At 38.3% G+C, this 18,054-nt stretch overlaps 1 protein-coding gene across 7 annotated transcripts; it reads left to right on the top strand.

Annotated features, from left to right (window-relative positions):
• The first annotated feature begins 1,257 nt into the window (after positions 1–1,257).
• lhx9 (LIM homeobox 9) lies at positions 1,258–16,326 on the top strand. Of its 7 annotated transcripts, none has more exons than XM_023340057.1 (6): positions 1,258–1,345; positions 5,015–5,274; positions 5,967–6,169; positions 6,947–7,305; positions 10,936–11,138; positions 11,682–13,810. In XM_023340057.1, the coding sequence occupies exons 2-6, from the start codon at positions 5,095–5,097 to the stop codon at positions 11,934–11,936; spliced, it is 1,200 nt and encodes a 399-aa protein (XP_023195825.1). In that variant the 5' UTR covers positions 1,258–1,345; positions 5,015–5,094; the 3' UTR covers positions 11,937–13,810. The 7 variants fall into 7 exon arrangements, with proteins under 7 accessions (XP_023195825.1, XP_023195823.1, XP_023195826.1 ...); XM_023340055.1 differs by having other exon boundaries at positions 1,272–1,345; positions 4,656–5,274; XM_023340058.1 differs by lacking the exon at positions 1,258–1,345 and adding an exon at positions 1,376–1,537.
• The last annotated feature ends 1,728 nt before the right edge of the window (positions 16,327–18,054 follow it).

The raw sequence follows: 18,054 nt of genomic DNA, 5'->3' as shown, positions 1-18,054 counted from the left end.
TGTGTGTGTGTGTGTGTGTGTGTGTGTGTGCGCGTTCTCCTTGGACATCCTATTCTGGATGCTGCCCATTTCCTCATTTATTTAACAATAAACATGCAGTTCAAATGGAGCCAGCACTTTATGCTCTTTAATGTAACAGATGGTTGTCATGTTATCGTTTAGCCTGCCAGAAAATAAATAATAAAACCTCTCCAAATCAAGTCACCTTTTCTTAACTTTATCCTCTTAATTGAGATAAAACGGTGATGATAAAAGTGAATTAAGATTTCAGGAAGATGAAAGTTGACATGGTTTGATTCTTCCTACAAAAACGTGCTGATTTCTGTCATTTTAAATTATTGTTTTAATTTTTATTTGACATTTTCCATTCATGATAATTATGGGTAGGCTAAAGGTGAATTAGTATTAAATTTATTATGGGATTTTCTGCTACTTTTATTCATGTCATGTGCACCTTTGTAATCTTTCTAAAATGTGCAAAATAAATATATTTATATTATCTTTTAAAAAATAATTTTAAAATGAGACATTATTCATAATAAATATGTTTCAAAAACAAGAGAAAGTGAGGGGTAAAAAACTGTAATGATTAAAACACTGCTGTGAGTTTAGGCTCCACTTTGTGTGCTCCCGTCTGCAAAAACACACAAATTAACGCGCACTGTGTTATTTCAATTTGGCATGTGCTTATTGAAGACAGAAGCCATTCTTGTTTTGCAGCTGTGTGTTGCCGTGCTCCACATCTTCTGAGTGATCGAGTTTGACTGCGCACCTTTATTATTGCATATTCACACAAACCTCTGCAGACAGAGAGAACCTGAAGCTGCTGCCGTTCCCTTCTAATCTCTATGCAAACACAAACATTCACGGGTGCTGGTGCGTTTTGTGACCGTGACTCTCATTTACGTTTATTGCAACCAAAAATTTGGAGCAGACGCATTCACGTTTTGCATTACCCGGGTTATTAAGATTTTAAAAATAATAAGAATAATACCTTTTATAATTTATCAGCCGCTTTTTAACTCAGTTTCTGTTCTTGTTTGGGAATTAAATCCTCCATGCAGAGCAGGCCATTGGCTCGTGCCTTCCCGTTCTCCTGTTTGCTGCTCTCTGTTGAGGGCTGTCTGCATGTAAGAGAGAGGGGAATATTTAAATGTCTTGTGTTTTAATTGACGCACGAACGGGAGCTGCGCGCTCTGAAACGAGGACCACCCGCCCCCTCCTCACCCCCCAAGCCCCCCATCTACAAGCAGCGTCTCCACCGCCTGTCTGTCTCCTCTGCTCTGCGCGCACAGTCCGCAGCTCCTCCGCCTGCGCGCCGCACAGGGGGATCTCACAGCCTCAGGTAAGACCCTTTCTGCAACTCTTCAGTCTCGGGGCCATAATAACACAGAGCGGGGCATTTTTTTTTTTTTGACGCAAAAAAACTGGAGGAAATCGACGGAGGAATGTGGGTTGAGAAATGCGCGCGGCACATGTGAGGATGTAACGATGACACGGTTGATATTCTGCAGGATGAACGGGGATGTGATGGAAGGTAAGGCCACGGATTGATTTTTTTGTGCTGCCAGCAAATATGTGGTCGTTTATTGGCCAAACTCTGGATTTTGCAGGTGGCTTTAAAATATGAAAAAACGCGTTAAAGTCAGATCAAAATCAGGCGCTTTCATTTGGATCTGAGAACTTTTACAGTTTTGATTTATAAGTCTCTGCTCACTGACGAGAATTACAAAAATTAGGGGGGGATTGGACGTTTGCAATTTTTATTATTTAGGTAATTGGTACTTTACCAACTACATATACATATATATATATATATATATATATATATATATATATATATATATATATATATATATATATATATATATATATATATATATATATATATATACATATATATATATCACTCTTTTCATTTAATCCTTCAAAATAAAACTCTTTCACGTTTTAATATGGTATATGTTTTTTATTTACCGTGATTTAAGCCTAGAGTCTATATAATAATGATATTAAAGTCTAAGTCTAAATATGTATTTATTTATTTATTTTTACATATAAATAAATTGCAAATGGCCCCTAAGTTCATGGTTGCAAATAGAGATGGGGAAGAAATCAAACAAAACGACAGCAACAAAGAGCTGATTTCTTCATCCCCTTGGTGTTCACTGACACACTGCTTAAACCCTCTTCAGTCAAACGAAATGTCACCGCTGGAGGCAATGGGTCAAAGCTAACGAGACAAAAAAATTACATTACCTTATACATATTAGACTTTTAAAAAGTAATGCGTTTGGATGAACAAAAAAAGCATAAATGCGCAAGTTCCTATTTTCTAAAGGAGGAAAAAAAATCAAAAGCAAATCAGCAGCGTGAATGAATTTCACACAGAGATGGTTTGCTTCTCCCCCCCCACTCTCGGGGTGTCTTTGTCCAGGTGAAATGCGATCCGTTTTGTTCATTCTCACCGCTTTGCGGCTGCTGCTGAGACCCTGACAGAGAGCAAATGAAGGTTTCTGCTCTGAGAACAGCTGCAGCTCCAGCCCGTCCAGGAAGGTTCAGGCTTCAGCTTACAGCGCTGCTATCAAGGGGCCTCCAATTAAAGCCAACACAACTTCACTAGGGGGGTGTGAGAGAGAGTGTGTGGTGGTGGGGAGGGGGAACGGGATGGCGGTGGGAGTGTGTGTGTGTGTGTGTGGGGGGGAGGAGGGGGGGGGGGGTGTCACGATGATCTTACATGTCTTGAAATGAAGCATCCACACCTGCAAACCCCCTTGAGCATGTGTAAATCTATTATTTGAGCTATAATGTCACTTTGTGCGTATTTATCTAATCAAGTTAATTATTAGTACAGCAATAAGGCCTGTATCCCCTGGCTGGACCTAAAGCTGGCTTACAGGGGCAGTAACCCAGGGCCCATAGTTATGGGGGCGTCGAGACAAATTTTTATATTTTTATGTAGAATTTATTTATGCAAATAAATAAATAAATAAATAAATAAATAAATAAATAAATAAATAAATAAATAAATAAAATAAAATAAAATAAAAATAGTTCGCATATATCAGTGCATATATCTTGCAGGCCGAACTCCACATCTGCTTTCTTTGTGTATTCAGTCCTAGCATGCATGGCACCATAAACATTTAGGCCTTTCTTGTGTGAGTGTGTTTCCAGAACTGACAGTGGTGCTTTTTTTTATGAGGATTTTTGTTTGTTTGTTTTGAAAGTTCAGTTAAAAAGATTGTCTCAGAAAAAAACTATTTATATGTGAATAAGGCATAAAACGTCAAAGTTAATGCGCAACAAACTAATTAGTGAATATGGCACCAAAACTGGCTCCATCCCAGGGCCCCCCATGCTCCTAAATCCGGCCCTGTGTGGGTCTGGGTAGTTTTCACTCCCTTCTGGTCCTGCAGCTGAAACCCTTTAAGTCTGGCCCTTCTTCTTTTTTTTTTATTTCATATAAAACAGCTTTCACACCCTTTAAAAGTGACACTGGTCTTTATCATATTGCTCCCCAGTGGCTCTCGTGAAATGCAATATTTAATAGCATTTCATGCAATCTTTTTGGAAAATATTACCAAAGAATGATGTTGAAGCTCCATCACATCAAGTCTCCTGTTGGTAAATAAGGTTTTCACGTCTAACAAGAGATGAAATGTGTTGATGAGCCCCCGATTCCTGCAAAAATGTGACACATAGTGGAAAGGAGAGGGAGTTTTGTTCTGCATGACGTTTACAGGCACATATTAAGGTGCTTTTATCACAGCATTGTGGAAAAATAAAATTTACTTCTTGGAGTAAAAAAAAAAAATCTGATTTTCCATCAAATGGAAATAGAGATGAACTTCGTCTATGCAAAAGTATACATACAATATTTATCCTAATTTTTTCAGTTTAAAAAATGAACATTGTGTTTTGGACAAAATCCTAATAATATGCTTTATTTTACATTCTTATTATTATTGTTATTATTATTATTTCAAAATAGTATTAATGCAACCTGTCCCCGCCTTCTACGCTGTCACTGATCACTGCCCCGCCCAGCTGTACAGCAGGAAGATTTATTGCCTTATTTCAGGGCATAAAAACACACGATCTGAGCCAAATAGCAGCGTGGTTTCAGAATAAAACTGTCCGTAAACGCAACACAGTGGGAAATGTAGTTTTTCTTTTATATATATATATATATATATATATATATATATATATATATATATATATATATATATATATATATATATATATATATATATATATATATATATATATATATATATATATATACTAAGCTTTGGATGCATATTTAAGTATATCAATTGCATACAATTTATAATATAATATAATATAATATAATATAATATAATATTTTGGTTTATTTTAGGTACATGTTTTTTTAAAGCCCGATTAAGGCAACGAAAACGTGAGGATAAAGTGATGCTTTTTGATGAAATAGTGACAGCTCTTTGTTGGTGAATAGAAAATCAGAGGTGAATCTGAGAGAGAGAGAGAGAGAGAGAGAGAGAGAGAGAGAGAGAGAGAGAGAGAGAGAGAGAGAGAGAGAGAGGACTCCTCCTACCAAATTATTCACACTGGGCCGGCTCTGCTCTGCTCTGCTCTCTTCACAAATACAACACGGTTCTCAAATCCAGGCAGTCCCAACCTGACCTCCAAGCACCGAGGAACCCCCTCCCTTCCTCCTGCTGCACAAAAAGAAGAAACCCAAAACTTTGTGACATTATTTTTTGGCAACTGTTCACACTGTAGCCCCCTCCTCCTCCCCTGGTCCCTCTCCACCACAGCTTCTACACCGTTTTGTCGCATCATTTGGACTATATACTTTTTTTTCTTCTTCTTTTACTGGATGAGAGACATTCACGGGAAGCAGGAATTCAGCGCCTCTCCTCCTGTCCCACCCATGCTGTAGTTTTTTTTCTGCTTTCAGCCGAGGAGGTGGTCTAAATCACCAGGGTTTGGTTTGTTTTTTTTTTTTTTCTCCTGTTTTGTGTAGAGCCCAGTCGGATGCGCTGAGAAAAACAAAAAAAAGGAGAGAAAAAAAGGAAAACGGGGCGCAGCGCAGAGGCACGGTATATGGAAGTTGTGAGCTGCAAAACAGAGGCGAGCAGTTGCACGTTGTGTCCAGGACCGGGAGCCATGCTTTTCCACGGGATCTCCGGGGATCACATCCAAGGGATCATGGAGGAGATGGAGAGAAGGACGAAGACGGAGTCGCGCCTGGCGAAGGGCATGCAGCTCAACGGCAGGGAGTCGGTAAGAACCGCGGAGATGGAGCTGAAATTCAGACCAAAATTCATGTTTTAATACTCGATCATGTCAGGTGATGTGAGACTGTATTGTTTCTAAGGTAAGCAGACCTGAGCTGCATTAACATCTATCTTTATTGACACTTATTTTCAACTTTATATTGTGCTTGAATTTGTCTAATTTGAAATACAACTTAATAATGTATTATGAAAAATAGAATAATTATTCTTGAAATATTAAATACGGTTCTTCTAAAAAGAAACTAAGAAACTCAAAAGAAACCAAAAACAATATATTTGAAGTATATCTAAATCATTTGACAATTTGACACCTTGTGGTTATTTTTTATATTCATTATTATTATTATTATTATTACATTTACATTAAACAAAAAGTGTAGATCTTTTGTACTAAACAGATTAGATATAACAGCTGCCCAAGGAAAAACAAAAACTATAAATATTTAACTCCGTACTTAATGTTTCTGCTGTTTCGTATTTAACCTTATCTGGTTCGAGATGTAACAATAAAAATATTTATTTTAAAATAAGTATATATATATATATATATATATATATATATATATATATATATATATATATATATAAAATCAAACAAATTCATATTTGTTTATATATAAACTAATTTTATAGAAACGAACGAAATCGTTTCGTAATCTTCCCCCTTTCATACCCCAGACCATGACCTCCATGAGCCCGGAGAAGCCTGCCCTGTGCGCCGGCTGCGGTGGGAAGATCTCGGACAGATACTACCTGCTGGCCGTGGACAAACAGTGGCATCTGCGGTGCCTCAAATGCTGTGAATGTAAGCTGGCGCTGGAATCGGAGCTGACGTGCTTTGCCAAGGATGGGAGTATTTATTGCAAGGAGGATTACTACAGGTAAGAAGACGTTGGATAAACATCGGCGCGCTCTCGTTTTAAGTGTTAAGCTCTTTAGTGTAGCCATGTCAATATAAACTGTGATCCAATAATCTGCTTTAGGCCTCATTCTTGCACACTAACATCATAATGGTGATCCTGGAAACAAGTTTTGATACTAAAATTCAAGTGTATTCGGCACTGGCTCAGGCAGGAATGCTGTGACTGTATAATGCTAACCACATGGACATGAATGCATGAGTCACCGTCTCTTTTTCCTTGCGCCTTTTACTCGTTTTGAGCTTTATAAGCCGTCGTTTAGTTTTAAAGTAACCCATTTGTGGCTTTTTTTCCTGGGCGCTGTTGAGCTTTCCCCACATTCTCACATTGAAATAAAGCGGGCATGCGTGCTACCTGGAATGCAATCATTAATACAAAATATAACTGTATAAACAGAAGCATTTTTTGCTTACCTCTATTTTTGTTTTATTAACAAATATAATGCTAATTGATTGTGTTGTATGAAGCAATGATTGAGGTTAAGGTTGAGTTTTTCTACATTTTAGGGAGAAATTGTTTAAACACACACGCACACACTCAGTTACAAGCCAGATGTGGCTATTAGCGACATCAAAGTGCGGGCCTAATCGTGCATACATTATGACTGAGTCACACACACGTTTTACCTCACCTTAACACTGCAACCCCCCATGTTAGCCAGCTTCAAGTTAGCATTCAGCCAAATTGGAGATTATTATTTTATGTATGCGGGTTTTTTTGACGATGCGTCTGTTCCAGAAGGTTCTCCGTGCAGAGGTGCGCGCGCTGCCACCTCGGGATATCCGCCTCTGAGATGGTGATGCGAGCGCGCGACTCCGTGTACCACCTGAGCTGCTTCACGTGCACCACGTGCAACAAAACCCTGACCACGGGCGACCACTTCGGCATGAAGGACAGCCTGGTGTACTGCAGGCTCCACTTCGAGACGCTGGTGCAGGGCCAGGACTACCATCCGCAGCTCAACTTCGCCGAGCTGGCGGCCAAAGGCGGCGGCCTCGCGCTGCCCTACTTCAACGGCACGGGGACGGCGCAGAAAGGGAGGCCGCGCAAGAGGAAGAGCCCGGCCATGGGGATAGACATACCCAGCTACAACACAGGTGAGTGGTCCAGGGGGTGGGGCCTCACACGTTCACATGCATGGGCTTTTATAATTATTTTATTTTTTTAACCCGGACCTAAATTTACTATTTGACCTTAAAAATTGGACTGGCCCGGCAGCAGCAGAGCAAAGTAAGACGAATCACTCCCCTCGTATAATTTCTGCAGAATATTAATTGCTGCGGTGGCCTGCGTCCTAAAAGCTCCCAGGAGCCGATGGAAGGTTAACTTTGAAAGCTGTTACAGAAATTTGTCAAGCAAGATTCTTGATGTGGAAAACTGCTTCTCTTTGGGGACGCTCCTTTTGTTTCCGTCTTTTCAGCTCGTTTTCACTCAGAATCAGAATAAATAAATAAATAAATAAATAAATAAATAAATAAATAAATATAGGATCATTGTTATTAATATATATATATATTTAAAAAAATATTTTTTTATTTTAAGAAGATAAATATTGCTTCCGTTACGCATAGAATCCTTTGTTCCCTAATCTGATTAATTTCCTCGCACTCCGCTCTAAAAACCCTCCGTTCTACAGTTTTTAAAATAAATACACGTCTCATTTAGGCCTTTAAAAAACCCCAACAACAACAACAACAACAACAACAACAACAACAACAACAACAACAAAAACCAATTAAACATTATTTGAGGCTAGTAGAGCCTCAGCTTTCTGTTAAGGCGTCTTTTTACGCACCGTTTCCGAGATTACACATAGTAACCCATAATCGAAATTTGACCTCTGCGTCAACCTGCTCGTCAATTTCTATAATTATATTGAAATTACATCTTGATGACTTTACAGTATTAGAGGGGGGGAGGAGGATTGCTTTGAGGGGAAAAAATATTTTACTAGTTTGTTCTTCCAAGCTACTAAACTGGATCCTCGCTGCGTAAACTTGCGTTAAATCTCCACTTTTCATCTGAAATCTTTCTTTTCAGTCGCTTGAATGTTACGACCCCGAACCCCCAACCTTCCCCGCAGCGTCCCCATTTTGTTGTCGCTTTCCGCGAATTAGTGTGCGGTTGAGAAAGTTTGTCATTGTGCGCCCAGTTTCCCCTGTTCCCCGCTGAATAGAACAGGGGGAGGAATAGAGGTAATCTGCGCGTTAATTGTTCCTTGTTAATTGAAGGTGACGTTGGAATCCCTGGCCTCCTGCGCGGCGGTCAGTGCGGTTCTCAGGGGCAGAGCAGTTCCGCGCACAGGGGCCTGCAGCAGGGACAGGCACAGAGCACTGTACAGTCCGAGCTGCGCTCGACAGAAAGAAAGGAAAAGAGCTTTATTTTCCCCAAACACAACTGCGAAGGATTATGCAAATCTTAAAGTTCCCACTGTTGCTTTTATAGGAAGTAGGATAGCTTTTGTGATTTGTTTACGCTCCACAATGCCGTCACAACAGGAAAAAACAAAGAAAAGAAAAAAACAAAACAAAACACTGACAGGCAATTGTAAATCTCACAGCTAAATGATGTCCGTATTAATTCATTAAGCTCCAGACGCAGTAAAAGTCCCAGTGGGAATCTCTCATGTGGGACTCTTTAATAGAATAACATAGATAGATAGATAGATAGATAGATAGATAGATAGATAGATAGATAGATAGATAGATAGATAGATAGATAGATAGATAGATAGATAGATAGATAGATAGATAGATAGATAGATCATTTTTAATAATAATAATAAATTGTGTTAGTCAAATACTCCACAACATTAAAGTGAAACTGAGTCACAGCAGATAAAAAGTTAAACTGAATAATTCAAAGCGGTAAAAAGCCACTTACAGACAATAATAAATCCCTCCGTTAAATTTAGTCTACTTTACGTCATTATTAGGCAGCACAGACAAAGTAAAGGTCCCAATGGGATTATGTAATTTCTTAATTTATTTGTGGAATGTAATAGATTGAAATTGTGTATTTTATATACATACATACAACAATATACATGTATAAACTCAAGTTTAGACCCCTTTTCTTGCTGCTCTGTAACTTTATTTATACAAATAAATGTATATCAGTTGTATTCTTTATTTTGGGTCTAATAAATGCTTCGGGTAAAACTATGAAACATAAAGCTTTTCAGCTCCAGCAGTAGAAGCACTATCCCCTCCTCCCTTCCTTTTTTGACTTTGCCATTTTGAACAGACTGAGTGTACATGTCCCATTACTGTCTCACACTGTTCATGTTAATACACCAACATGTCAAACCCAGAGACTCACATTCCTGACAAATTGGAAGAGGTTTCGTTTGAGGTTTTGTTTGTGCTTCAGTAGGAACATCCATGCATGTTTCCACCAGGGGAAAGGTGTGTATTCCCCACCGCTCGGTGAACACGTTGCTCTCCTATGCATATGGAGACCCCTAGTGGGTGATGCTGAGAGAAACACCGTTTCAGACAGAGGGATATATTCATGATGCCTTAAAAATAATAATAAGAAGAAAGAAAGAAAGAAAGAAAGAAAGAAAGAAGTTTTTATGCATCTTATTTTTTATCCTACATGAAAGAGCAGTTTTTAAACACATGTTTTATAACTTTATATAACATCTATCTCTCCAATAATTAAGCTGCTAGTGTTTTTGCTCATTGGTAATGAACTATATATATATATATATTATTTTACTATCCTCAAATAACAAAACAAGTCCACAAAAAAATCAACGCAATTTTCTTGTTTGCATATTAGATTTTCACTCATTTGCAGCCAAATTGATAAAAGTTCAATCTTAGCAAACCAAATTTCTATATTTTAAAAGAAGGAAATTATCTGTTTGCCGGGCCAAAACGTTTCCAACTTTCGGAAATGGTGTGATTCTCTCTGTCACGCTGATAAATGCTGGAGCATCTGTGGAGCGTTTAGCCAAGCATGCATACCATTTAGTGAATCCATTTCAGGTGTTTTACTCTCAAAGCTGCTGACAAATGAGGCCCATTAGGCCAGTTAGTCCCTGCAAACACAGGCAGAGAGCATTTAGCCTGGTCCCAGTGTTACTGTAATAATTCATTAAACTGTTGGCTTTATTTTGGTTGGTTTTAAAAACGATATCTTTCTATATATTTTAGATGAAACAACAGTAGATTCCAGTTGTATGTTGCATCTGTATTGGTTAATACATGTTTTAATCACCATGCTCTTGCCTCTTAGCAAACCACAAATGTGTAAACAAACTTGTCAAATCGGACAGCATTTGATTAATTTTTGCTGAGAAAACAATTCTGACTAAAATAATATGTTTATTCACTTATAAGCTCTTGATTTTAGCCGTATTTTAATGTAAAATGTATTTTTCCTTTTCGGTCTCCGAGTGTATTGCATCATCTGGAGGCAAATTAAGTTATTTGGAGAAAGTTAAATCCATTTTAGGGCTGTTTTATTTGCAAGGAATAAATTATTCACATTTTTTTTGTCACCTTGCAACCAAATCCATAGGTGCAAACTTTAGATTAATCCAATGTCCATAATAGTTTTTGTGAACAGTGAAATGCAGATATTAATTCACTCAAATAACTTTAATTTTTGACAGGATTTAGAATATTTTTGGAAATTTTAGTCTCCGAATGACATTAGCGTTTCTGAATTTGCGTTTTATTTTTCTGACTGCGCTCTGCTCCCTGGCCTTTGTGCAGGCTGCAACGAGAACGACACCGACCACTTGGACCGAGACCAGCAGGCCTACGCTCCGACGCAGAAGACCAAGCGCATGCGGACCTCCTTTAAGCACCATCAGCTCCGGACAATGAAATCCTACTTTGCCATCAACCACAACCCGGACGCCAAGGACTTAAAGCAGCTGGCTCAGAAAACAGGCCTCACTAAGAGAGTTCTGCAGGTAAGCCAGCAGCCATTCCTCTTTACTGATGTTTTCATCCCTCACACTGAGTGTTTGCATCCCTCTCCCCCTACATCTCCCCTTGTTTCACGCCATCAATTTCATCTCTTTTAGTTTTGCTTTGTTTTGTTGTTCCATGTAGACGTTAGATGTACATCCAGGGGCCTTTACATTAAATTTGTTAACTGTTAAATGCTATTTTTTTCTAGAAATTTGAAAAGTAGTAATGAAGAATGCAACCGAAAGCTAAACACTGTTATATTACTCATAATGAGAGTGCATATTTTCTTTATAGCTGCATCTCTTGCATTAAAAAAAAATAGGTGCAGGATTTTGATTTGATTTACTGTCAAAATCACACAACAGTTCAAAATAATGATCATATTATAAAGGTTTATATATCTAAAGAGAAGGGAAACTGCAGTAAAACCTGTCATAATTTGATATGTAATGATTTGGTGCTTTCTTTAAAATAATAATAATAAAAAACAACAACTATACTTAAACACAAAAAGTAAAAGCCACACTGGGATTGGTTTGCAGGTTTGGTTCCAAAACGCAAGAGCCAAATTCAGAAGGAACGTTTTGCGACAGGAGAATGGAGGTGTTGATAAGGCTGATGGCACCTCACTCCCTCCACCCTCATCCGACAGTGGGGCCCTGACCCCCCCCTCCAGCGCGGCCACACTAACAGACCTGACAAACCCCTCTATCACTGTAGTGACCTCCGTCACCTCTAGTTTGGACAGCCATGATTCGGGGAGCCCTTCACAAACTACCTTGACAAACCTTTTCTAACAAGCTATCTCTATCAGACTGATTGTTATTTCAACTGAGTTTTGTTTTTGCTCTTTTTTTGGACTTTCTTTAAGTTTTTTTTCTTTAACTTACATTTATTTTTGTAAATGACACCTTTAAAATGAAGCAGAGACAGCTCCTGGGAAGAGACAGTGCTGTACTGTGTACACAAACAGGAACAACAACGGCTACAACAGCAGCGACCACTTAGGAAATTTCTCTAATGTGTAGCATCTCAAGCTGCAAAGATTGACTTTTGGATTCTTGGACTTATTTGGAGTCAAAGATATTGAAAAAATTGTCTTGGGTTGCAGATTTTATTCGGGGGAAAAAAACTTGAAACTTGGCTGGAAATTTAGACTCTGTCTGATCTGACTTAATTTGTGTATTTGTAGTAAAATATGTTTGAAACACGCCCTCCCTAATTTATTGTTAATTGGTGAAATAAAAGAAAAAATAGTGCCAGAAGTATGTATATGTATGCACTGTGTTCGCACTATCAAGATTTTTTAATTTCTCTGGTTCTGCGTTGGAATAATTTGGAAAACCTGTCGAATGTTCTGTATATGGGTAACTCCAGAAAACAGGCTTTAATTAATACCGAATGTTTTCAGTCTGAAAGGCTGACTTTGATGGAATCAGACGCCGGCAATCTGACAGAAGCTACATGTAAAAGCATCTAAATTTACATTGTAAAGCACCTAGACGGCCGCCAGACAGAAGCTGAAACCACACACGGGCGTTTTTCTCATGAATCCAGAAGCAAATCCCACACTGTGCAGTGGTAACTGTTCAGCGCATCCATTAGTAGAAACTGATGATTTAAATAAAATAAAATAAAAAGCAGCAGAAGAAATTCAGATCAGTTGGAATCACTCGTCTGTATGACAGAGCGCTTTCTGCTTTTGGGGACTTGTGGTTCTCACAGAGCCTGGTAAACATATCACCAGACCCACAGCTAAACTCAGTTGCACAGTGACAACATACTGCCCAGAGAAAAGTGCATTATTGTCCTTATCATGTTGCTCAGGGTAATGACGTGATTTTAAATGTAAAACAAAAATAAAAATAAAAAAAAAAGAGTCAGGGGCTGAGAAATTAGGCGGTTGCGACGCTGCAGACTAGACTTTAGGAGCTGACAGAACCAGTCAAAACATCTGACCTCAGATGGGTGGAGTCGCGAGAAGAAGCCAGTAGGAAATCATTGTCCATGTGTTCCCTGTTTGTTACACTTTCTTTATTGACACTTGCCACTGAACAGACCAAAAAATAATAGTTTAAAAAAACAAAACCAACAACCCGCCCCTGTTTCTTCTGGCTGATAGATCGAGCGAGAAAACCTTCAGATTTCATTGTGAGCGTCACAGTTTGTTCTCCTGCAGAACAAAGTGCCGCTCTTGATCTACTTCATGAAGTAGACGCCTAACTCAGTTCTACTATGTGCCTTAATGCTATAACTTGGGAGAGAGTTTGTGAAATTCAGGATCTATGTGTTCTTTGTTAACTGACTCACATCCTTTTGGCGCCTCACTAGTTTTGTACTGTTTTGCATCTTATTTCCGAAGATCTTTTTATGGTGTATCCTGTTTTAAAAGTAAAAAAAACAAGAAAAAAAGTGGGCAGGAGGGAGGGGCAGCGATGTCATAGAAAGCATTTGTGCACTCTTTCAGATATAGTTGGGTAATCCAAGAACCTTATATATTGATCTCCGTGTTAATAGTTGAGTACAGTAAGTGTTCTATCAAGATTGTCCATGTTTCCCTGTTTCTTGATAAAGATGGTGTATAGAAACTATTTCCCCTTAAATATTTATGGACCAAACGGTTGTTATATATCTTATTAAATTTGTGTGAATAAAAATACTTTGCTTTAAACGGGTTTTTTATTTTTCATTTACACTTGCCATGTTTTTGTGTTCCTTCTTGAATGCAAGTTTATCACATCAGCAAATGCAAGAGAGAGAGAGAGGGAGCATGAGAGAGAGCATTCAGTAATTAACTACAAGCTAAACGTCTTCATTTTTGCTTCCATTTTTAAGTTCTATTTCCTAATTTATGATGTTTATGGTTTTTTAACGTAATGCCCCATGGATTTGCATCTAAACCCTGCAGTCAGAAACATTGAAATTGCTTTTTAATGCATGAACATGGCTTTAAATTTTAAATAAAAGGAATGCTGCAAAGCACATATTGATTTCTATATCGATATGCATACGTCGTCTATATTTATGCATAACATATTGGTAAATCTAAAAAGTGAAGTGAGAGTAAAATGCAGACCGCGTAAAGCCAGGTTGCTCTGTAGTTAATATATTCTTACTCTATCGTTTCTTTCAGGGAGAACAAATCTTGGGGCATTACAGCCATACATCCCGACGTTTGAAAATTCCCTAAAGTATTAAGAGAAGGGGAAAACTTTGATGGGAATTCCTCACCATTGAAGACAAAGACAATTTTAGGATAAGATGATAGCAAATCGAGAACAAATAAAACAACCAACATTAAAAAAAAATTGTGTCAGATGCAAATGTGAAACAGATTTTCTTTTTTTTTGTTGTCTTTTAAAGAGCAAAATGTTTGAATGCATCAGCAGAAGAGACAGTGGTGTATGATATTTATGCTATCAGTGTGTAAAAGTGAAGATTTCTGTTTTGGAGTAGAAAATGTAACATTTTTCATGTAATATAGTTTAAAAAATTACTCACATAAAGAAAGGATGTGATTGAAGGACACCTGAAACAATGAGACAATATAGATGTTATTGATATGAACACACGCACACGCACACACACACACTTCTCCTATTATAAGCACAAGATATACATCCCAACAGTAGTTTCGTCTGCACACCCCCCCCCACAGAGACACACACACATGCTGCTGCCCTCCTCCTACCCCCCATCCAAGATCCAGCTTGCTAAATAGAAGTTTTCTTTTGTCACAAGTGTCATTTCGTAAAACACATGGCCTCCTTGAGACTCGGCAGCAGGATGCCCATCAAATATGATGAGTGTATGAAGAGGACTGCAGAGCTGGAGCTTTGCCATCTGGCTGTGCCGAGGGAAGGAAGTATAAAAAAGAGAGCGAGAGACAAAGCGGATAAAGAAGAGATCCTCATTCTTGCATGCCCCTCATCATCTTAACATTTTCCTCGAGGTTGTGTATAATTTCCTTTGATCCGCTGTGTGATTTATTGTTTGCTGCAAAAATGAAGCACATGAATTATATACCTCCTGAGCAGACAGCAGATAGGCACTGTTGCTTCAAGCTTATTTGTTCTTGACATTCAGCTTATAACTGTAAAGGGTGAAAAATGCATTCTTGGTTTCTCTTAGCTCATAACTGTGGTTATTTGTGAAAGCAGTATTTCTCTCGTGAGTCTCAGAACGTTCCTGAATATTTTTGGTTCCCACACTTGAGGTTCTTCATCAGTTACATTTCTTCTCAGCATCACTTTTTTGCTTAAAGCTATTTGAAATATGAGTCATGCAATTGCAGAAATAATTGTTTTTGTAATAAAGGTGAAAAAGCACTTTGTTTTCAGCATGATATGTGATGTACAGTGAACGGACAGCTGCGTCTGAATAAATTAGAATATTTTAAAAATCATTTTTTATTTTAGTAATTTAAATGGAAAAAGTGAAACTTATATCAAGGTTCACAGGTTCATACTGTGGTTATACTTTAAGATGCTTCTGTTTATTTTGATGATTATGGCTCACAACCAAAAAAATTCAGTTTCTTACAAAATTATTATTCCATCAGTTTTCTATGATAGAGCAAAGTTATGTGAAAAACTTCAATGTTCAGGTGTCCAGCAATCATCTGCGAAGAGGGTAAGCCAGAAAAATATCTTTGAAGAAGCTGGGAGTTCACAGACTGCTGTGTGTATGGAAAATTAAGTAGAAGGAAAAAGTGCAAAGCTCATTTAATGGTTCTACATAGATTAACAAGGCAGCTGGAGTCACTGATTCAGGATATGCAGGACATGGACACCACTAGTGCAAAGCCACTGCTGAACCTGAAGCGTTTAACAGAACTGGACTGGACACACTGGTCCAAAGTCCTATTTTGGTTTTTTCTCTTAAAATCATGGTTCCAAAGTCTGGAGGAAGAGTGGAGAGGTAATCCAAGTTGAGGATTTTACAGATGGTGATGATGACGTTGCAGACCAGCTCCACCTCCAGCATGCTGCACTGTAGAATGACGCAGTAATTTATGCCAAAGGAGCAATCAAGAACTGAGTGTACATTCTCTACTGTGGAGATTTCTGTACTAAAAATAATTTTTTATTGCTGTTATGTAATCTTAAAATTTTCTGCAAAACTGAATTTTGGCTTTTCATTGGCTATAAGCCATAGTCATCAAATAAAACAGAAATATTTACATGATGTATATTAGTTTGAGTGTTAAATTGAGGTTTGTTTATTAACATTTTATCGGTGGAATTGAGCAGAATTTCTGATTTACAAAAATGTGTCTGAGTCTGCAAAGCAGGAGGTTTGGGGTTTATGCTGTGCGGCACAAATGCTGGGTTTGCATTTCAAATAAAGAAAGAGCCAGAAAAAAAAAAGCCACACCAGTAAACAGGCTGGTGCTGGATTCCAACAATGTGGGGAAACGCTCCAGTCAGTCCGAGAGAAAAGCTGAGCCGCCGGGGCGCCTGAGCGCCGTGGCAGCAGGGCTTGTGTTTCTCGGGTCTGATGGGAGGAAGGTGGGCAGGTTTGACACCACACAGCTACGGGAAGCCCAGATGGAAGCAGGAACACAAACAAACACAGCCAGCCCCTGCTCCGGGTTCTGGAGCTGCTGCATGGAAATTCTGGACAACGTCATGACTCCAAGCTGGCAAGAAATTCAGAGCTTCACTTCTCACTGGAATGTATTTTATCTTCAATGTTTTTGGGGGGTTTTTTGTTGTTTTTTTTAGGCAGGCCTTCTTGATCCAGCTCTGTTCCGCCATAAGGGTTGCTATATTCCAGTCAAAGTATTGTTGTGGTTTTTTAAATAAAAAACATGCTTATGTATTTGAACACCTGATGTATTTTGGTCCTTTAACTTAAATAAGTAAATAATTTCAGATGCTTGCCAGATACCAGCTACATTCAATGTAAAATCCAGGACATGCACGGCATTGTGTCGAGCAGCAACAGGTAAGAACGGCGTCCTTCTGCTGACTGACATCCTCCTCTTCCTCTCTTATCTCCTCTTCCTGTTACAGTAAATGACAGCTGTGTACTCTGACTAAAACAATGCTGACAAGGCAGCATATTTTCTGTCACACAAAGAGTTTGTTCATAAATCTCAGCTGATCCTGACAAACATGGCAGATAAAAGGAAACAGGAAAACCTTTCATAAGTGCCACTTTGGCTTAAATTTGTTTAAGATGCAGCTCTTGATGGAGGTTACCTGAGGTCACAGCGCATTAACAACAACAACTTGTTCATCATTTTGAATGCAGCTGCAGAAATAAAAACAGAGGGAATTAGCAAAGGATTTCTACACTTCCTGGGTCAGGGGTTTGCAACCTGTGGCTCTGGAGCCGCAAGTAGCTCTTTGAATTCTCCACAAAGGGTCTTAATAAATGATAAAGAGCAAACTAATGTAACAAAATGCAGGTTTTAGTTGTTTTCTGTTTTTTATGGAGCAATTGCTTCAGCCTTCCGCAAGTGTATGACCTTAAAGTCTATTTTTCTTGTAATTTGTTTTGAAACTATTTTCATGTGTATTTTTTAAAATGATCTTCCTCAAATATAAACATCCCATAGAAGAAAATATATGTTTTATGATTACCTTAAACCCTAAAATTAAATATATATGACAACACTTGCCATATGTTTGATATTTCTAAAAAAAATTGTTTATCAAAAAATATCAAAGTGGTCTCTATTTTTTTTTTTTTAAAGAAAAGCTCTTAAGTTTTATTTAGCTGGACTAAAACAAAAAGGGTAAATGTCGCAGATCCTTTAACTAGGCTTACCCCTAGACTTACTCCTTCCTACATCCCTTTGAATTTGAATTAGCAATTTAAATGTCCCACCATTAAATGAGACTGTCCTTCAAGAAGCTCATTAGTTTTCACTTTTTGTGACTTGATAAACCAGTTTATGCCATGTAA

This window comes from Xiphophorus maculatus, chromosome 9, assembly GCF_002775205.1.
Source record: "Xiphophorus maculatus strain JP 163 A chromosome 9, X_maculatus-5.0-male, whole genome shotgun sequence".
NCBI lineage: Eukaryota > Metazoa > Chordata > Actinopteri > Cyprinodontiformes > Poeciliidae > Xiphophorus > Xiphophorus maculatus.
Note: the sequence above shows the minus strand (reverse complement) of the source record. Positions and strands in the feature narration are given on the sequence as shown.